Raw genomic sequence first — 21,983 nt, 5'->3', positions numbered from 1 at the left:
TTCGCTCTTAGACCGCCAAACATCTCGTCCTGTATGGTGCGCGTCTGCTCCTCTTCCTCTACCGCCATTGTTTGTCTAACAGCTGTCAGGAGTGGGTCTAGATCTTCAGCCGAAAACCGGAATCTCCTAGGTTCCTCTGATAAGGAAGGGGTCTGATCTTCTTCCAATTCGTCCGAATAGTACGTTGGCTCTTCCTCTGAGTCAGAGTCCACCTGTACTCTAGAATGTTTCGCCGGTGGGGAAGAGGGGACCGGCAGAGAAGAGGGGACTGGAAGGGACGGGGGCTGACTTGCTCCTGCCGCCTGTATCTCCTCCCTCACTATTGCCCTTAATTCTGCCAGAAAGGATGGTTGCTCCTCCTTTAATATTTTTGCCAAACAATCAGTGCATAGGGCCTTCTTGTATGACTCCGCCAGCTTCTTGGCGCAGGTCCCGCATTTCTTTGGTCTCTTCTTGGAGTCACCATGCGGTTTGTGACCTGGTTCTCTTTCCACCTTAACAGAAGGGGGAGAGAAAGATATAGAAACAGGGCCTGTCAGAGTAACCCTAACTATGTAGGACCTCACTTACATTTCCCTGGACGAGGGGGTCTGCAGTGGCGTCTAGCTTCGCAGATACCTGGGCCTCCATGATGTGTGCTGCATGCAGAATGCATCACTCTTTAAATAGACTTACCGCCCGGCCCCCCTCGATACCGCACGGCTCCGCCTCCTCTTCTGGGGGACTCATCCTAAGAGAATCGACCCCACATGCGAGGCCCCAGAATCCCGAGGCCTCCAGCATGGATGCGCGACGCCAGCTGCTTCCGGCTTCCTCGCGTCACTTCCGGTCACGTGGGACGTGACGCGTCGCGTCATCAGAGAAGCGCCGGAGTCGATACTGTGCCCAGAGCTCCCGCAGGAGAAGCGGCAACAGCGTCCCCATACCGCGGGTTTAGGATACAGGTACCGGGAATGCTAGGGGACCTCTTCCCCGAGAGGTGCTAGCTTTGGGCCCCATCTGAGGCTGAAGAGGAGAGGCACAAGCCCCCGGCCCATATCTCTCCCCACTAAAAAAGCAGGGATACTCCTCTCTGCTCCTATCACTGTAGGGACAGGAAGAACACTGGTATGAGGGGTGGGGAGGGGCCTTTTAACCTCTCTCGCTTCCTGTCCCTACAGAGGTCCAATAGGACATCCTCCAGTGGGTGCTGTCATGGAGGGACGTCCTGGAAAAGGTTGTTTTCTAGGGATTCTTTTGAGTTTCCTACTCCTAGAAGATTGTCTAGGTAGGGAACAATGATGTTTAGTCTTCTCAGATGAGCAACTACCTCTATCATGACCTTGGTAAATACCCTTGGAGCGGAAGTGATTCCGAAGGGGAGAACCTGGAACTGGAAATGTTGAAGAGCCCCTCCCAAGAAAACTGCTATCCGAAGGAAACTGAGACTTTTCGCATACCGGAATATGATAATATGCGTCCCTTAAACCTAGGGAAGCCAGAAAGTCTCCTTCTTTTAACAGATTTATGGTAGATTTTATAGACTCCATTTAGAATTTTTCGTATCTGATGAATTTGTTCAGGCTCTTCAAGTTTATTATCCAAAAAAACGTTGAATAATAACCTGTTTGTTGTTGGTGAAATGGGACCGGGACAATTGCTTTCAGAGTCAACAGCTCCAAAATGCCCTCCTCCAATATCTCCTTTAGAAAGGCTGATTTCTGGATCGGGGTTACCTCGAACACATCCACGGATTTGAGGTACCGTAATTCCTTCCCATTCCTTTGCAAAGGATTTTAATCTTCCGCCCACCTGATGTCTGGTGTTTTTTTTTTAAGAGTCAGACGCCTTCTCCAAAATCTTCTCCAGGTCCTGACCAAACATTAAGGGTCCATTCACACGTCCGTAAGTGTTCTGCGGATCCGCAGAACACGGACACTGGCAATGTGCGTTTCGCAATTGGCGGACCGCACATCGCCGGCACTATAATAGAAAATGCCTAATCTTGTCCGCAATTGTGGACAAGAATAGGACAAGTTCTATTTTTTGGCTGAAACGGAAGCACGGATGCGGAAGTGCGGATCCGCAAATGCGGATGCAGACAGCACATTCCGGCCCCATTGAAAATGAATGGGTCTGCACCTGTTCTGCAAAATTGCGGAACGAATGCGGACCCATTTTGCGGACGTGTGAATGGACCCTAAATTTCTGTGAAAAGGGACACTACATAGCTTCATTTTTTAGCTAATGTCTCCCGTCTAAGATTTTAACCACAGGGCCCTTCTAGATACCACGGATAAAGCTGTAGTTCTTGCTGTCATCCTAACGGACTCTGCGGTAGCGTCTGACCAAAAAAATCTACTGCCTTCAATAAAAGAGGGAGGGAGTCCTTTAAGGAATCATAGGGAGTGTTTTCTTTCATAAGAGACTCTAATTGCTGCAACCACCTTTGAAGAGATCTGGCGACCGATGTGGCAGCCAAATTAGGCTTAAAAAGAGCTGCAGCTGATTCCCAGGATTTTTTCAGAGACAAATCTACTTTTTCATCCATGGCGTCTTTTAGGGACCCCATGTCCTCAAAAGGAAGGGCATTAGACCTTAGGACAGGATGTTAAAAGTGCTTAGTCTTCCTCATTGAAAGGGAGTCTACGCTTAAAGGGGTTGTCCGGGTTCAGAGCTGAACCCGGACATACCCATATTTTCACCCAGGCAGCCACTCTGATGTGTTCGGTGACGTCACCGGCTCTAATGGGCGTGCTTTAGCGCTGCCCTAGCCGTTTTACTGGCTAGGGCAGCGCTAAAGCCCGCCCATCCGTGACGTCACGTCACCGGGCTTCCTGGCAGCCCCATGGAGAGCCCGGTTCGTCACCGGAACTCCTGAAAATGCCTTTGCCCTGCACGATTTAGCGGAGAGCATCGGAGCGTGAACTGCTCTGATGCTCAAGTCAGGGGGGCTGCCGGGGGGGAAAATGGAGGTATGTCCGGGTTTAGCTCTGAACCTGGACAACCCCTTTAATTGTCCTGGGAATTAATAATTTTCTATCCTGAGCCTTCTATTCCCGTTTAATCAATTCATAAATTTTCTTATGAACCGGAAAAACTCTATTTTTCTGTTGTCCAAGGCCACTAAACATTCCGTCCTGTACCGACCTTTGTACCTTCTCATCCGATAGGTTCATGGTCGCTCTAAATGCTTTAATTAATGCTTTCAGAAGATAAAAAGAAAACTTTTGAATTCAATATCCGACCCGGAGGAATCGTCCGAATCCTGAGACTCTAAGGGCTTATGCACACAAAGTATTTTCTTTCCGTGTCCGTTTTTTTTTTGCGGACCATATGCAGAATCATTCACTTCAATGGATCCGCAAAAAAAAACTAAAAAACTGTAGTTACTCCGTGTGCATTCAGTTTCCGTACCGCAAAAAAAATTACGGACAAGGATAGTATTGTTCTATTAGGGATCAGCTGTTCTGTTCCGCAAAATACAGAATGCACACGTCATCCGTATTTTTTGCAGATCCATCTTTGCGGACCGCAAAATACATACGGTCGTGTGCATGAGCCCTCAGTCCTGTTCTGAGTCTGAGGAAGAAAAATCTGAGCTGGCCATTTTAGGATCCCTGCGTCTAGATGCAGAGGGACCAGGTACGGATACAGGATTTTCAGTTGAGGCTAAACGCATTTCTTGTCCGATTAGGTCTCCTAGTTCTATTCCTAGTGTCCGATCTCCACATGGAATCCCCCGCCCGACGCGCAGAGCGGGAGATAAGGAGCAGATGCCCATCATGTAGCGGACCCTCCAGCACCACAGGTACCCAACTAGTGAACGGGTGCTGCCTGCCTCCCTCATGTGGCCAAGGCATAAAATTAAAACAGCCGCCTCTGTCTGTCTCCACAGACGCGGTCCCACAGCATTTGCCATGAGAAAAAACTTGTCTCCCACCTGAAAGGGACAGGAAGACACTGAGGAGGGTCACATTTATTCTTCCTGTCCCTACCTGGTTGGAGGAGGGTCATCTCTCATGGTAATGCCGTCATGGAGGATGAAAGGGAAAAAACAAGTGTAATTTGCAGCTTTTTTTCTCACGTTTAGGCCTCATGCTCACGGTTGTTTCGTGCATTGGTGAACGCAATTTGCAGTCCCCAATGCACGGGCAACATTTGTGTGGATTCGGCAGACGGATTCAGACCCATTCAACTTGAAAGGGTCCATGATCCATCCGCACCACAAAAAAAAAAAAAAAAAAAACACATGTTCAAGTGATTGGGTCCGCATCCGTGATGCGGGGAGCACATGGCCGGTGCCCACATATTGCGGGCACAGCCAGGCAACGGCCGTGTGTATAAAGCCTTATTCACATCATCTGGAGAACTTCCCTTTCTGTGGGCGGGCAGCAGCTCATCAAGCGCCTGCAACCCCAGGAGTGCACTGCAGTCAGCTCGTGTTAACCCCTTCCGCCCAAAATAGTCCCTGACACACAGCACCAGAGATGCCAGGAATCAATAGAAGTATGCAATGCATGAATTTAGAAGTAGGGATGAACGTATGGGCTGCTTCACTACGAGATAACAATGCCGGCAATGAGAGAAGGAAGGGAGCAGGGAAACTGCTGAACACATGCGTCCACTGAATACAGGAGAAGATGGACCAGAATTTCAGCGACATGTGACCCAGCAGGGGGCGCTATCAGAGAGAGGTAATGTACATAAAATAAAATAAACATATATATATTGCAATAACACTTCTTTTAAAATGCTCTATTCATTGCTTAGGAATGCGTTTTGTGGGATAGCCTCTTTGAAGGGGTTGCCCAGGATTTTTATTTCTTCTTATATTTGCCCCCAAGCCAATAGTACCTGTGAAGAAATCCATACTCGCCTGTCACTCCATTCTGTCTCCTTGGCTCTCGTCATGGACTATCGGTCCCCTTCTGTTGACTTCCAGGGTCGGGTCGGGTCTCATATGCCTCTGCAGTCAATGACTGGCCTCAGTGGAGACGTGTCCTCAAGCAGCAGGTGACCCAGCAGTGACAGGCAACGTCCCCACTGAGGCCAGTCATTGGCTGCAGTGGCATATGTGAATTAAAGGGGCAGTGTAGAGTCAAAAGGTGCGTTAATTCATCAGACTCTGGAGATTTACGGTGATCTCCCGAGTCTGATGAATTAACGCACCTTTTGACTCTACACCGGTAAGATCTACCCTTGTTCTTTCTTTTGACAAGGTATTGCCCTGTTTCTCTATTGGGACTCAGTACAATTACATTAAATTTCCCCCAGCACTAGCTGTGGCTCCTCCTGACCCTTGGGGTCCACACAATTTGAATAAGGGTTTGCCCGAGGGACCCTGTATACTGTGCCCCGCACTTTAGCGGTTAACGTGTATCCAGGATCCTTAGTGTGTCTGTCTGTTTATGTTTGTAAGGGGTCCACATATATTTTAGTCGTACCATTAAAAATCATGTTTTAAACGTTACTGCCCCTTTAATTCTCATACTACGCCAGTAATTTGGCGATCGGTGCGCATGCACCGTTCTCGCCTTTAAAAGGACAACTCTACTCTTCGGCAGTGGCATATGTGACCCTGTCCGTGCAGAAGTTGACAGACAGGAATGAAACGTCCAGTGAAGAGAGTCAGGGACCCAGAACACAGTGGCAGGAAGCAGGCGAGTACAGATTTCTCCAAGGTGCTGCTGGCAGGGGGGGCAAATATAAGAATATAAAATATCTGGAAAACCCCATTATGGCTCATCTGCTAGTACTAAACAAATTACATTTCCATAATATATTAACAAGTTTACCTAAAATGTAATTTAAAGCATCATGTTCCCATCTGATGCGTGTGCCACACGTGTCCACCACATACCTGTGTAGGTGTACTGAGCACATGATATGTCTACCGTTGTCTCCAGCTCCGCACCCGTCACCTCTGACAGCCACTGTCGAAAATCTACAAACAGCACGTCCCTGAAACATAATCATGACCAAACAGGACCAATAAGGATACATAAATCAAAATGCAAGGCACATGCCACCTCCAGGACCCCCAAGTGTTGGCCAAGTGGGACCTCCTGATCCTTGTGTTGGAATCCAAAGTGACCATCAGAGACCACACATAAGAGGAGATGTAGTGGGAAGCAAACATGTCTACAACAGAAAGACCCTGCACACATAAGGCCAGCTCTCCACCTGGGCTCTCATATGTGACTGCTGCTGACCAGATGGGATTACCGAATAAGGGTCAGCAGGGTCCTGTTGTCCCCACACATGAGGGTGACAGAGATTTTTCGTAATTGTCTCTAGTCAGGATACCCCTTTAGGTTGGCCAAGTAATGTCAAGTAATGTCAAGGTGCTGACAAAATTCCAAAGAAAATTCCAATATATTAAGACTTCACTTACCGTAGAGCACTGATGTGTGGCTCCCTCCTGTTCTTCAGATCCTCAGACTATATAAAAAAATAAAAAAAAAATAAAAAAAATTTAAATGAAAAAAAAAAGTAATTATACAGCAAAGGCTCTCTCATACAAGCGATAAAGGAATAGATACATTTCCTTTGCAGGATATTTTATTAGGCTACTTTCACACTAGTGTTGTTTTAATCCGGCGTTCAATTTTGACACCGAAACTGCCCGCCGGATCCGGAAAACGGATTACATTTGAATCCTGATCAGAATTTTGATCACAATAAAAAAAAAATGCATTGGAAAAAACGGATCCGCCATTTATGGACTTTAACTTTCTTTTCACATTTTTCGGGTTTAACATGCAAAAGCCGGATCCGGTTTGACTGAACACACGGCGCCAGATCCGGCGTTAATGCAAGTCAATGGGAAAAAGACCGGACCCGGCGTTCAGTCAAAGTGTTCAGGCTTTTTGGCCGGAGGTAAAAATACTGCATGCTACGTTTTTCTGAAAAGCCTGATCAGCCAAAAAGACTGAACTGAAGACATCCTGATGCATCCTGAACGGATTACTCTCCATTCAGAATGCATGGGGATAAAACTGATCAGTTCTTTTCCGGATTTGAGCCCCTAGGACGGAACTCAGCGCCGCAATGCGTGATACAAACGCATTGCGCCTGCACTGAATCCGGACCCATTCATTTCAATGGGTCTGTGTACATGAGCGTTTTTTTTCACTCATCACTTGTGCATTGCGTGAAATTTCGCAGCATGTTCTATATTTAGCGTTTTTTCACACAGTCCTGCCCCATAGAAATGAATGGGGCTGCGTGAAAAACGCATCGCATCCGCAAGCAAGTGCGGATGCGATGCGTTTTTCACTGATGGTTGCTAAGATGTTGTTTGTAAACCTTCAGTTTTTCATCACGCGCGTGAAAAAATAAATAAAATCAATGCGCATTTAACCTGCGCGAAAAAAACAACAACCACTGAACGCAATCGCAGACAAAACTGACTGAACTTGCTTGTGAAATGGTGCGAGTTTTCCTGACCTAATCCGTATCGTTCATGTGTAAGAGGCCTTATACTTGTTAGAAACAGGACTCTTGTGCGAAGTGAAACCACCACAGAACCATAGCGCCACACGTGGCAAGCTAATACTCAACCCCTTTACTGCCAGAGCAGATGTTTAGTGTGCTCCCTCGTTTCCTGTAAATAATGTAATACCGGGCTCAGCCATGTGGTGGCAGTATTCCCTGATCACAAAAAAAAATAAAAATTTAGACCTCATCCACATTTCTGTGTCCATTTGAATTCAGTGGAAAATCCATCTGTGAACATATCCATTGGTCCATGTGTCCGTTTTTTGTCCTCCGTGTGTCATCCGTATTTCACGGACACTGCGCAGCTGGAAATTGATTTCCAGAGAATCTTCTGCCAATTATCTGTGAAAAACCACTGACGTTCTGTCATCCATATTGTGTCAGTGGTTTTTCAAGGACCCATAGGCTTCAATGGGCGTGTTTGGTCCGCATTACAGACCAAAGTAGTACACGCTCCCATGATTTTTCCACTGACCCAAGATCACCACTGATGTGTGAACAGACACAATAAAGTCAATAGGTATGTGTGGAGAACACCGACGGCGCGCGTCCGTGATTCACTGAAATGCGAACGAGGCCTCTGTCATGTAATCCAAAATCAAGTCAGGGGAAAAACAATTGTAACCTGCTCTTCATAGCTCATGGACACAAGGAGGAAAGGTCGCTTCTTATACCTGTTGGAATTTGTAGAGATCATTTGATTTTTCATGGAACCGCAAGGCCAGTAATTCGTCCTTTAACCCATCAAGGAATTTGGAGTTTTCAATGAAAGAATGGATAACGCAATGCTGGAACGGGACAGAATCCAAGACAACGGGTCCTAGATGACAACAGAATGCCAAAGTTTATATATTCTCATAGATACATATATATACACACACACACATACACATACTCACATTGACAAAAAAAAACATTTAAAGAAGTTGTTTGAATGAAACTTTCTATGTGTGAATGTAATGATGATAAATGTAAGAGATTACAGTATTACAGCGAGAACCTTTTTGGTGGCTTTTACATTTAGTGTCCCTACCATAATGAATCCACAACCTTTTCGGTGCAGATACGGCCTGGACCCAAGGCGAGACGCGGCCTCTAACAAAGGTATAGGACGGCTCACCCTTATGGTGGTGATGTATAGGTGCTCCAATCTAGTGCGACACCCTACTCACCAAATTAAACAAATGTATAGAAAGTGAATGGGCACTCTGATAGATGGAGTCACATATAGGATAAAATCAATATCAAGTTTATTTATATCACACAATATTGTATCACTATGGTATATTGGTATTAACTATTAAAAGTCCTGACATAAGTAAAAAACAAAAAATAAAAATGTATAGTATGTATATAGAAGTAAAATATATAATCAATATAACAACATAAGTGATGGGTTTCCTCCTGTCGGATCCGGATGGGGAATAACCAGTTATTGGCCCATTTCTATAAAGTGAACAGGCACAGTTATTATATATAGATCCTGATAGGAGTCTATTGAAAAGACCTCTGGTATATTAAGACGATATATAGTTAATATTCGTGGATATGCGGTCAAAAATCCAAAGTTCCTTAGAAGTGGATATAAAGTGATCTTGCCATCCGATCGATGTTGGCCAACATATGACGGCTTAGCCACTGAGGAAGGAGACAAGCATAGTCCCCGAAACGTGTCTGGCGGTAATACTCGGTCATCGGACTCAAACAGCCGGTCATATGTTGGACAACATCGATCGGATGGTCCACAAGTGAAGCGCTTCACCAAAGATACCCAATAGCGGAATCCTGAGTTTGCCACTCTGAAAGCAACCGGCACATAGCCGTTATACCATCAAACACTGAGGCTCCACACACTTGGAGACACGTGGGACGCTAAAGGAATCCCGCTGACTATACAACCTGTGGAAATATCGGGACTGCGTGTGCCACAGCTTTACACAGCTATTTTCCAGCAGAACACTAAAGATCCGGTATATAACCGTAAGAAAGTTTTTTAACAGTAGGTAAGCTCATTATACAAGGACAGCACGTGGGACGCCACGAACTGAGGCTGCTAACCGTGAGTAATATCTGCTCAGACTGAGAGCTTACTAAATCTATGTAACAATCACCTGCTGCTGTGTAATCTATCCAGAACAACGATCTATTTTGAAAGTACCACTGTCTACAAATTGTTTGTATGCCATTACCGACACACGCATATAAGTGTGGAACAAGAAAGAACCATCATTCTCTGATAAGCAAATGTGAGCTTGTATAACGATTGCAAGATCACTTTATATCCACTTCTAAGGAACTTTGGATTTTTGACCGCATATCCACGAATATTAACTATATATCGTCTTAATCTACCAGAGGTCTTTTCAATAGACTCCTATCAGGATCTATATATAATAACTGTGCCTGTTCACTTTATAGAAATGGGCCAATAACTGGTTATTCCCCATCCGGATCCGACAGGAGGAAACCCATCACTTATATTGATTATATATTTTACTTCTATATACATACTATACATTTTTATTTTTTGTTTTTTACTTATGTCAGGACTTTTAATAGTTAATACAATATTGTGTGATATAAATAAACTTGATATTGATTTTATTCTATATGTGACTCCATCTATCAGAGATACGGCCTCTAGCCTGGACCCAGTATTCCTAAGCACCTATTCTTATAACTCTATGATGTACCATTCCTTTATTATTCCTGCTAGACACTGGGGCAGATTTATCAACCTGGTGTAAAGTAGAACTGGCTTAGTTGCCCACAGCAACCGATCAGATTCCACCTTTCATTTTCCAAAGGAGCTATGAAGAATGAAAGGTGGAATCTGATTGGTTGCTATGGGTAACTAAACCAGTTCTACTTTACACCAGTTTAGATACATTTCCCCCACTGAGTGTCCTTCAACAGTCAGACTCGGACAGCACTGATTGGATAGTGGCTGGCTGCGCAGGGACACACCCGCCACTGGTAACACCCATCTGGAGCCTCAATGCAGACTGCTAGTAATTCATTCCTAACTTCTAGGAGGAATAATAAAGGAATGGCATATCCGTATACATGTTCCAGAAAGGCTATATTACAAGTAGTTACTAGACATGTCCGGAGAGGGGACCGGTCCTCTTTAAAGGGGTTGTCCAGCTTGCAAACACTTTTGGGCAACCCCACGCCCCCGGACACATTAGCTGTCCCTGACGGTGCAGGGATCCATAGTTGTATGTAATGAGGGGCTATGTGAATAGGACTCCAGTGAGATCAGCCTGACAGGAGGACACACGTGCTCCCACTCACCACACTGGGCAGCCTCCCTCTTCTCCCAGGCTCTCCTGGCCTCCTCACGCCCAGCCCGCACCCCCAGAGCAGCGGACAGCTCAGCCTTCACCTCCCGCCTGCCTTTCTTACTCCCTCCATCCTTCACTCCCGCCTGCCGCCGCTTTCCGCTCATTATCAACACGAAATAGAACTGTAGCGTGAGCTCTCTACCGGAGAACTACAACCCCCAGAATTCCTCACGGGAGCGTCGCGGCGCTATGACGACTTCCTGTGGTAACCGGAAGTGAATCGATAACTTGCGGCGCTCCCGTTGTCTCGCTGTGTAGCGCCCGGGAACCTGTTTGGGGAAATCCTGCGGACGTAGAACGGATACCGGGGGACAGCGGCAGTCAGCAGGATGTCGGTCATTCCTCCCAACCGCTCTCAGACTGGCTGGCCCAGAGGAGTCAATCAGTTCGGGAACAAGTACCTTCCGCAAACCAAGCCCCTGACCCTGGAGAGGACCATAAACCTGTGAGCTGATACCTACTGTATGGGATACTTACCTGCATGTCTGTACATAGTCACACAGCAGTGCAGACCATCACTAACACCGTCTGGTGGGCGGGGTCCAGTGGAAGGCTCCATGCTGATGGTTTCCATGTGTGCTGATCTAACTTGGCTTACCTTTTAAATGGCGCAATGCCACCAGTTGGTATCTTAGGGCTCGTTCACACAAACGTGTGATGCCCATTGCCGTATGGCGGATCTGTAGTACACGGGCACCGTTCTGTGGCCATTCCGCATCTCGGATGCTGACCCATTCATTTCAATGGGTCTTCAAATCCAGAGATACGGAACACTACGGAAGCAGTACGGGGTGCTCTCTGGGGTTCCGTGCTTCCGCACCGCAGATAAAACTTTATCTTTTTGGGGAACGGAAAGGATCGCAGACCCATTCAAGTGAATGGTTCTGCGATCCCCATGTGCCTGCCCCACAGACGGTGTACGGAGTCTACAGTTTAGGGTCCATTCACACATCCGTTGTTTCTTTCCTGATCTGTTCCGTTTTTTGCGCTACTTTCACACTGGCGTTTTGGCTTTCCGTTTGTGAGATCTGTTCAGGGCTCTCACAAGCGGTCCAAAACGGATCAGTTTGCATTCTGAATGGAAAAAGATCCGCTCAGAATGCATCAGTTTGCCTCCGTTCCGTCTCCATTCCGCTTTGGTGTACGTCTGATGAAACTTAGCCAAACTGATCCGTTCTGACACACAATGTAAGTCAATGGGGACACAATAGAAAACGCATCCGTCCTCCATTGACTTTCAATGGTGTTAAAGCCGGATCCGCCTTGGCTATGTTACAGATAATACAAGTTGATCCGTTCTGAACGGATGCAGACGGTTGTATTATCTGAACGGATCAGTCTGTTCAGATCCATGACGGATCCGCACCAAACGCGAGTGTGAAAGTAGCCTACAAGCTGACATGCAGGACTCTTAGCTTAGCGAAGCAGGCACAGGCAGGAGCCCGCTCTTCTCGGCTAATCCTGGCATAGTACATGTTTACATGGTACTAATGTGCTATGCCAGGATTTAGTAAACCTCGGGGGCACAGACAGGGGCAGCAATTTGCGCTCCTGCCCGTACATCGTTTTCTGCGGCCCCATTGAGAAAGTGTAGAGTCCGTACACCGCTGAGAAGTCAGTGGTGTGGAGAATAGTGAATTTAAAGTGCGCAGGAAATCAGGGCTTTAGCTCATCACTAGTCTGTAGTCCGCATGCTGGGAAAGCTGATAGGGAATAAGTGTCTGATCAGGGGGGTCCGACTGCTGGGATCCAAATGATCACTAGAATGGGGGTCCACGTCCACTGCTCCATCTAATGCTGTGGGACTGCCCTAGATAGCCGAGCGCTTGTACTGTGGAGAATAGGGGATAAGTTGTAGTCATGGGACAACCCCTTTTAATAAGTTAAGTGCATCTCGTGTCCGCATACAGGGGGTCAAGACTGGCGTAGGAACTGCCAGTCTTTCTAAATCTCCCCCGTGGTCTCTAGAGCTGCACTATGACTACTGAGCTAGGTGAGATGACTCCGCAGGAAATGGCACCGTCACTACGTATTGGTGCTGAGTAGCAGACAGATTAGTTGCAGGAGTCCAACAAGTCCTATGATGTCAGGGTACTTTCACACTTGCGGCAGAGGATTCCGGCAGGCAGTTCCGTCGCCAGAACTGCCTGCCGGATCCGGCAATCAAGACGCAAACGGATGCATTTGTCAGACGGATCCAGATGCGGATCGTCTCACAAATGCATTGCAATACCGCATCCGTCTTTCCGGTTGTCATTTGGAAAAAAACGGATCCGCAATTTTTTTCACAGATTTAATGGTCTCCCCATGCGCGAACAGAAAAAAACAGATCCGGTTTTCCGGAACCCTTGGGGCTGGATCCGGCATTAATGCATTTCAACTGAAATTAATGCCGGATTCGGCATTTCGGCAAGTGTTCAGGATTTTTGGCCGGAGAGAAAACTGCAGCATGCTGCGGTATTTTCTCTGTCCAAAAAAACGTAAGAGGTACTGAACTGAAGACATCCTGATGCACACTGAACAGATTGCTCTCCATTCAGAATGCATTAGGATAAAACTGATCAGTGTGAAAGTAGCCTTAGCAGTCTCCCGCACATGAAAGCAGTGTGGTAGCATCCTGCAAAATCCCACCGACACATTTCGTCTGTACGACGGACTTCTTCAGGGTGTATCCAGTGGATGTGCTGTAAATATCCAATGCATGTGGGGCCAACTTCTTGGACCCACATCTCTCTAGAATGGAAGTCAGCTGCCAACTTCTTCTGCATCCAGGCAGTGGGAGGTGGCAAAATGTTTGGCATAAGAACTGCACGTCCCAGAATGCAAACCACTAGAGTCCTATTTCTGCAGACACTTAACAAGCAGGGGATGTGGGAAATTGAATTGTGAATGCTGTAATCCAGGATCGGTAAAAGATAAGGAATTCGCTGCATTCGCCGTCTCCTGTGTCTGAGAACGCTCTGACCACCTGATGGCTTTTCGTCTCCAGGTATCCTCTGACCAACTACACGTTTGGTACCAAGGAGCCCCTGTATGAGAAGGACAGCTCGGTGGCAGCACGCTTTCAGCGGATGCGGGAAGAGTTTGATAAGATTGGCATGAGGCACACCGTGGAGGGCGTCCTGATCGTTCATGAACACAGATTGCCTCATGTGCTGTTGCTGCAGCTTGGAACCACGTTTTTCAAACTGTAAGTTGGACCCTTATCGCTTTTCTGACTTTCCAGGGTGTTTGTGCATTTACTAAACCTGCTTGTGCCCACGCCTGCATAATAAGTCTGTGCCGTGTGGTCTCTTTACGTGTCACCTGCACATAGTGGCGAGGGGTCAGCCTCTGTGATCCCTAGAATAAAGCGGCTGGTGTAGCCGTAGCGCAGCTGCCCCTTTGGATTTTTTTCCTATACAACACTTCACCAAGCGGGTACTCTGACACCTCCTCTTAATGGGGTTTCTGAAATTAAATTTTTTTTTTTTGCTGGAGTATGGAAATGTTGTAAAATAAAACCTGCTCAATCCTCCACGATTTAAGTGCTCCCTGCAGTGATGATGGGCCTGACTATCCCACTTGCAGCCGATTCCTGGCCTTGGTATCATGTGAGCCAGTCGGGGACGTCATCGCTATTGCAGTGATATGCCTGATCACCCCAGGTGGCCACTGAGGCCAATGAGCGGCAGCAGCAGTCATGTGAGATAGTCGGGGACATCATTGCAGTGGCGGTGCGGATCTTCAGCATAAGTTGACATGTTTCAGATTTAAAATGTGCACCACAGGTCACTTTACACAGCAGATTTTATTTTATTTTTTCCAAATTTGTTTATTGTTTTATCATTACACAGATTTTTATTTTATTTTATTTAGCAGCATGTGGTGAGATTTATGATTAATCGTTGCTGCTGTAATGCCAAACGCTGCAGATTTGCCACACCCAAATCCACAGCCTATCTGTCCCTCGTGGACGTACCCTCAAAGGGGTTGTCTCCTCTGAGACATTGGTAGCATAGCGTCAGCTAGCTGTGGGTCTCACCCCATCTCCACGAGGGGATTCCTGAAGTGATCAGAGAGCAGCTACACATGTGCAGCTGCCCTCCATTCATTTCTATGGGACTGCCGAAAATAGGCGAGTGATGGCCCCATAGAAGTGAATGGAGTGGTGGCTGCGCTTGTGCATTGCACTCTCCATTCATTTCTATGGGACTTCCAAAAAATAGCTAAGCGCACTCGCAGGGCTATTCTTTGGAACTTCCATAGAAATGACTGGAGCGCACGCCGCACATGGTGGTGCTCTCTCCTTCACTTTCCTGTTCTGGAGATGGCTGTGGGTCTCGCCTCTGGGACCTGCAGCTATCTGACATTAGTTGTATATACTAGCGATATGCCAGCCATGTCTTTATATGAGACAACACCTTTAAGGAGGTGTTCCTAGATTTTACAAATGATGGCAAAAGCCATGCACAAATTGAAATAAAAGGGCATTTCCTCACCTTTGATGGTTTTCTACCTTATTACGTATTCCTGCACCAGTTGGATTTTACTAGTGACGCTTTGGATTGAGATTTCACTTAAACTAGCACGAGACTTGTCTTTCTTGCTTTATTGTATCATTCAATAACTAGATTGTTTTATTCCCAGTCCTGGGGGAGAACTCAACCCTGGAGAAGATGAAGTAGAAGGGTTAAAGCGTCTCATGACCGAAGTATGTATTGTTTGGTATCTCGCCAATGGATGTGTGTCAGGGAAGAGGGGATGTGGAGGCTTTTCAGAATTTCTTGTGTGTATTTTAGTGCTGTAATCGATTTGTGTAGAATCTGTCTTAAAATACTGAATATCTGTAATTCAGCGGAGCCTTTGGCTTTCATCTGCATTTTATGTCTCTCTTGGATTGTACACTTTATGTCCCTTACTCTGCTCTATTAAAAAACCCTTAACGCAAAAAGCCGTACATGCACGGCGGGGGATGCTGTGCCAGAACTCCTTCCACTGTACATGCACGGCGGGGGATGCTGTGCCAGAACTCCTTCCACTGTACATGCACGGCGGGGGATGCTGTGCCAGAACTCCTTCCACTGTACATGCACGGCGGGGGATGCTGTGCCAGAACTCCTTCCACTGTACATGTACGGCGGGGGATGCTGTGCCAGAACTCATTCCACTGTGCATGCACGGCGGGCTGATTGGGCGGGTGCAGTCCCTGATAGCTGGGCCCTGCTGTAAACAGCGATGCTGGCGGATTAGGCCCTTCTATGCTGCGCTGACCACAACATAGAAGGGGTTTGCTGCGTGTGAGGGAGCCCATCGGGTCTCCGCACTGCTGTGGCAGGGACCCGATAGGTGACAAGGCAGCCCGATGCCATGCAGAGACTGCCCAATGCCTCACACGGCATTGGGACCTGCCTTCTACGGGTGCCCAGGAGATCCAGCCAAAGTAAAAAAAAAAAAAAGTGTTTTTTAATAAAAAAAAATAAAATTAAGTTTCAAGTAAAAAAAAAGATAAAAACGCCCCTTTCCCCAGATTTTATAAGAAAAAAGAAAAAACGCACATTAGGTATCGCCACGTCCTTAACGACTGGCTCTATAAATATATCACATGATCCTCCCCGTCCGATAAACACCATAAAAAAAATAAAAACTGTCAAAAAAAGCCATTTTTGTCACCTTACATTACAAAAAGTGCAACACCAAGTGATCAAAAGGCGTATATATCCCACAAAATGGTATTAATAAAACCTCATCCTGCAAAAAATGAGCCCCTACATAAGGGTACTTTCACATTTGTTAAAGTTTTCCGGTATTGAGTTCCGTCCTAGGGGCTCAATACCGGAAAAAAACGATCAGTTTTATCCTAATGCATTCTGCATGGAGAGCAATCCGTTCAGTGTGCACCAGGATGTCTTCAGTTCAGTCACTGTATGATTTTTGGATGGAGATAATTTTCTCCGTCCAAAATTCCGGAACACATGCCTGATCCGGCATTATTTTCCATTGAAATGCTTTAATGTCGGATCCAGCCCCAAGTGTTCCGGAAAAACAGATCCGGTTTGCGCCTGCGCAGACCTTTAAAAATGTGAAAAAGATAAATACTGGAACCATTTTTCCGGATGACAACTGGAGAGACGGATCTGGTATTGCAATGCATTTGTGAGACGGATCCGCATCTGGATCCGTCTACAAATGTTATCCGTTTGCATACAGATTGCCGGATTGACGGAACTGCCTGCCGGAATCCAGCAACTCAAGTGTGAAAGTACCCTAAGAAAATCGCTCAAAAAAACTATAGCTCTCAGAACATGGAGACATAAAATAAACATCATTTTTTTTTGTTTCAAAAATGATATTACTGTGTTAATGACATATTAGGTATTGCCGTGCCCGTAGCAACCAGCTCTAAAAATATCACATGACCTAACCCGTCAGGTGAACACCGTAAAAATAAAAACGGTGCCAAAAAAGCTTTTTTTTTTTTTTTTTTTTTTGTCACCTTGCATCACAAAAATTGCAACACCAACCGATCAAAAAGGCGTATGCCCCCCAAAATAGTACCAATAAAACAGTCACCTCATCCCGCAAAAAATGAGATCCTACCTAAGACAATCGGTCAAATAATAAAAAAAATATGTCTCAGACTATGAAGACACTAAAATAGAATTAATTTTTTTGCTTCAAAAATGCTATTATTGTGTAAAACTTAAATAAGAAAAAGTATACATATTAGGTATTGCCACGTCCGTAACAATCTGCTCTATAAAAATGTCACATGACCTAACCCCTCAGGTAAAAGCTTTAAAAATAAATACCGTATTTTCTGGCGTATAAGACGACTTTCTAACACTAGAAATTCTTTTCAAAAGTCTGGGGTTGTCTTATACGCCGGTTATAAACTGATCCGATGGTATAGTCTAACCCCCAGGCGTACCCATGGTGACACATGTCAGATTTGCAAAAATCAGTCTGGTCCTTTAAGGTGAAAAATGGCCCGGTCCTTAAGGGGTTAAAGGGTTATTCTCATCTCAGACAATGGGGGCATATCGCTAGGATATGCCACCATTGTCTCATAGGTTCGGGTTTCACCGCTGGGACCCGCACCTATATCGAGAATGGAGCCCTGAAAGTGCTTGAGGGCTCACTGCGCATGTGCAGCTACCCTCCATTCATTTTCTATGGGGCCGCCGAAAATAGCCGAGTGCTATTTCCGTCGGGCCCATAGAAGTGAATGGAAGTGGTGGCCAGTCATACACAGTGCTCTCCCATTAACTTATATGGGGAGAGCACTTGGTGGTGGCCGGACCAGAGTCCTCCAGCCACCACCTTGCCGGGGCTCCGTTCGCAATATCGCCCTTTTATTCTAGTGTTTGAGGATCTCGCTCCCCCAGACTTCTGTTTCTATGACATTAGACTTTATGAAATGAGCATTACGTGTGACAAAGTGTGGTACTAAGGACAAATTAGTTGTATTTAGCTACGTAGTCTAATCTTCATGTGAGAATGAGGCCTTATGCCCTTTGAAAAAGGCTCTGACGTTAATTCCTTTCACGTGAATGTCTGTAGTCCTCAAGCAGGTGTCATTTGTCTTGTAGATCCTTGGCCGTCAGGACGGGGTGCAGCAGGACTGGGTGATTGATGACTGCATTGGTAACTGGTGGAGGCCAAACTTTGAACCACCACAGGTTTGTGCAAAGCTAAATAAACTAGGCTATGGAAGCTGAAGAAATAATTTTGTTTGTGTTTGGGCTTCTCATATCTGCTTGTCTTTACAGTATCCGTATATTCCTGCACATATTACAAAGCCAAAGGAACATAAGAAGCTGTTCCTGGTGCAGCTCCAGGAAAAAGGTGAGTGCCGATTTATCAAATGTACTCCCATAGGGATGAGATGTTTCCTCATGGTTCCATTTAACTGGCAGGACTTGTGCATTATTGCTGTTCTATTTTCCATTTATGTGATTGTATTAGTATTGATGTGTACTTGCCTTGTTCGTGAGTGCAGCTCATCTCAGTTTGTTCTTAAAGGGGTTGCGTCACTTCAGCAAATAGCATCTATCACGTAGAGAAAGTTACTACAAGGCACTTACTAATGTATTGTGATTGTCCATATTGCTTCCTTTGGTTGCTTGATTCGTTTTTTCATCACATGATATACTGCTCATTTCCATAGCTACGACCACCCTGCAATACAACAGCAGCGGTCGTGTTTGCACACTATAGGAAAAAGCACCATTCTATGTGAACTCCCACGGCGCCGACCAGCACCTTTTCCTATAGTGTGTAAGCACGGCCACTGCTGCTGGATTGCAGGATAGGCAATGAATGAAGCCAGTAAAGGAGGCAACATGGACAATCACAATACATTAGTAAGTGCCAGTCACCTAAAAAAATGAATATTAAGCTGTCTGATATAAGAGATGTGCTAATGTCAGCTGAACATAACTATATTAGCGCCATCTCACTGCCTGCCGCCGTTATTGACGAAAACCAACTTTTCTAATATGCTAATTAGCCTGTAGGGGCGGGGGGGGGGGGGCGTTGCCCCCTAGAGGCTACGTTCTCCCACCTCTGGCCACGCCCTGCTACACTAGATTGACAGGCAGGCAGCGTTGGTCTCCGACCTCTGGCCCTGTCTGCAGTGTAAATCTCGCACCGTTCAGTATTCGGCGCAGTGAGTGAAGGGCACTCGCCTGCTGCCAGCTACCTCACTGCGCCTAATACTGAACAGCGCGTGACACTGCAGACAGGGCCAGAGGTCGGAGACCAACGCTGCCTGCCCCTGTCAATCAAGTGTAGCAGGGCGTGGCCAGAGGTAGGAGAACGCCCCCCTGCGCCTACAGGCTAATTAGCATATTATGAAAGTTTGTTTTTCTCCATAACGGCGGCAGGCAGTGAGATGGCGCTAATATAGTTATGTTCAGCTGACATTAGTACATCGCTTATATCAGACAGCTTAATACCAATTTTTCAGGTGACAGAAACCCTTTAACTTTATTTATGTGATAAATGCCATCAAAAAATTAAGATCACGGGTATTGCAATGTCCCAAAACACCTGACCTATTAAAATAAAAATAAAAGGCTGATTTGACATTTTTTTTCATTGCTTCACCTCCCCCCAAAAAAATATAATAAAGTGATCAAAAAGTCACACATACCAAAATAGTATCAATAAAAATTACAGATGGTCCCGCAAGAAATAAGCTCTCACGCAGCTCCGCTTATGTAATTATAAAAAGTTAAGGGGATCAGAGTATTGAAGAGGAGACGGCATTCGTACAAGCACTGCTTCCTCTCCAGGATTGCACTGTGCGTCGTCTCAGCGGCGCAGTGTAATTACAAGTGCTTGTTCCTTTCACTTACATGGGACGAGCACTTGTAATTACGTTGTGCCGCTGCTGCAAGCGAGACGACGAGCAGTGTAATCTTTAAGAGGAAGAAGTGCTGCCTTCTGCTGATTGCCGGGGGTGCCAGGAGTCGGACCCCGCTTATCAGATATTGAAGACTTATCCTGAGGATAGGTGAATATGTGGTGGCTGCACAGCCCAGCAGGTAAGTGGTGTACAGTAGATTGTGAACGGGAGCAGCACTGCAGTTACCAGATGATCAGCAGGTGTGCGGGGTATCGGACCCCTACCAGTCTGATATTGGTGGCCTACCCTGAGGATAGGTCGTCAGTATCAAAATCCTGGAGAACCCCTGTAAAGCAGTTGTCCCATCAAGACCAACCTAATCCTGGAGGGGTCTAGTATCTGACTGGGGTATGGATGGATGTTCTGTATCTGGATACCAATTGTTTAGTATTAGCAGTCCAATCGACTTGGTTCTGACCACGCTAGTTTTCTGGATACACATGAAATCGGTGTCAGTAGAGGATATTCTCATTTTTATTTTATTTTTTAGCATTATTTGCAGTTCCGAAAAATTACAAACTTGTAGCTGCCCCTTTGTTTGAACTATACGACAATGCCCCTGGTTACGGACCCATCATTTCAAGCCTTCCGCAGCTACTTAGCAGGTAAGCCAGCTCTCTTCCTCCTCTTTTCTCTGGCTTTAAATATGTACATAATGATTTTCACATTTAAATATATATGATCGTTTGGATGGGCACCATGTAATACACATCTGCTGGGGCCTCCAGAGTGGCTGTGTATGTGTGAATATGCTGTATTCGGTCATTTGCAGATATTCTGTGTGATATGTACGTCATTAGTGATGGAGGTTATCCGTAGCATTATGTCCTATATTAATGGCCAATCTCTTCCGCAGGTTCAACTTTATCTACAATTGATCATGTATGATTCCGGGATAACGACGTGTGGGTGAAGCGCTCTCTGTGAGAACGGCTTTATAATGTGGGAACCTTGGCATAATCCATTTTCTCTGAAGTTTACCAGACTGGTTGCTGTCACAATAGATGAACTGTGCCGACATACACAGCAGCAAAATGTGCTAATGCTTTTATTTTTTATTTTTTTCTCATGTACCATGTGGTTTTCTTAATTAAATGATTTTTTTTCCTCCACCTCTCAATTTGTTGGCACATATGCTATGGTTACCCCATCTATGGCCCCTTCAGCACACCAAAGTTTACTTTGTGCATGGGTTTTATACAAAAAAAAATCACCAAATTAGAAACACACACATATAATATAACACCATAGTTTATTAGTAAGACAAATCATACAACATATCAGATAATAATTAAATAGCAGCAATGCATAATGGTACTATGACAGTATGAGTTCCCCCCCGCCCGGCCATTCAGGACCGCATAGTCAATTCTGCAAGGGGTATATGAATATTGGACCATCATGTCACTAATATCTTATAAAGTGCGCATATATATATATACCCATATAGCTACAAACAATATTGCACAGATCCCCTAAATAACCACGCCAATAACTGCAATAATGCTTCACAATGTGTCCCAACAAGGAATAATCCTGATAAAGTGGCTACACTATATAACAAATTATAGGGTAAGAAAAAGCATATATAAACAGTTTGTGCAAAAGTAGCATGCAGAGACCAATACAGACCAGAAGCCAGGAGGGAACACCAACCCCGAAGCGCGTTTCGCGAGCCCCCAAGAGGAAGTGAGGCAAAACGCGCTTCGGGGTTGGTGTTCCCTCCTGGCTTCTGGTCTGTATTGGTCTCTGCATGCTACTTT

At 45.7% G+C, this 21,983-nt stretch overlaps 2 protein-coding genes across 2 annotated transcripts in view; one reads left to right on the top strand and one right to left on the bottom strand.

Annotated features, from left to right (window-relative positions):
- The window catches only part of OGFOD1 (2-oxoglutarate and iron dependent oxygenase domain containing 1), a 36,662-nt gene extending 25,678 nt beyond the window's left edge, over positions 1 to 10,984 (bottom strand). The window contains exons 1-4 of the mRNA XM_040410085.1: positions 10,780 to 10,984; positions 8,157 to 8,302; positions 6,377 to 6,423; positions 5,843 to 5,943 (exon numbers count right to left, since the gene is read on the bottom strand). Of these exons, the coding sequence (XP_040266019.1) occupies positions 5,843 to 5,943; positions 6,377 to 6,423; positions 8,157 to 8,302; positions 10,780 to 10,933 (448 nt within the window). The 5' untranslated portion in view covers positions 10,934 to 10,984. The remainder of the gene's footprint in view (positions 1 to 5,842; positions 5,944 to 6,376; positions 6,424 to 8,156; positions 8,303 to 10,779) is intronic.
- A 60-nt stretch (positions 10,985 to 11,044) lies between these two features.
- NUDT21 (nudix hydrolase 21) lies at positions 11,045 to 21,330 on the top strand. Its single transcript, XM_040410391.1, has 7 exons — positions 11,045 to 11,274; positions 13,819 to 14,019; positions 15,459 to 15,522; positions 18,401 to 18,490; positions 18,581 to 18,656; positions 20,711 to 20,825; positions 21,077 to 21,330. Exons 1-7 carry the CDS (start codon positions 11,159 to 11,161, stop codon positions 21,096 to 21,098), a joined length of 684 nt encoding a protein of 227 aa, XP_040266325.1. The 5' UTR covers positions 11,045 to 11,158; the 3' UTR covers positions 21,099 to 21,330.
- The last annotated feature ends 653 nt before the right edge of the window (positions 21,331 to 21,983 follow it).

Source organism: Bufo bufo, chromosome 10 (genome assembly GCF_905171765.1).
Source record: "Bufo bufo chromosome 10, aBufBuf1.1, whole genome shotgun sequence".
Taxonomy (NCBI): Eukaryota; Metazoa; Chordata; class Amphibia; order Anura; family Bufonidae; genus Bufo; species Bufo bufo.
Note: the sequence above shows the minus strand (reverse complement) of the source record. Positions and strands in the feature narration are given on the sequence as shown.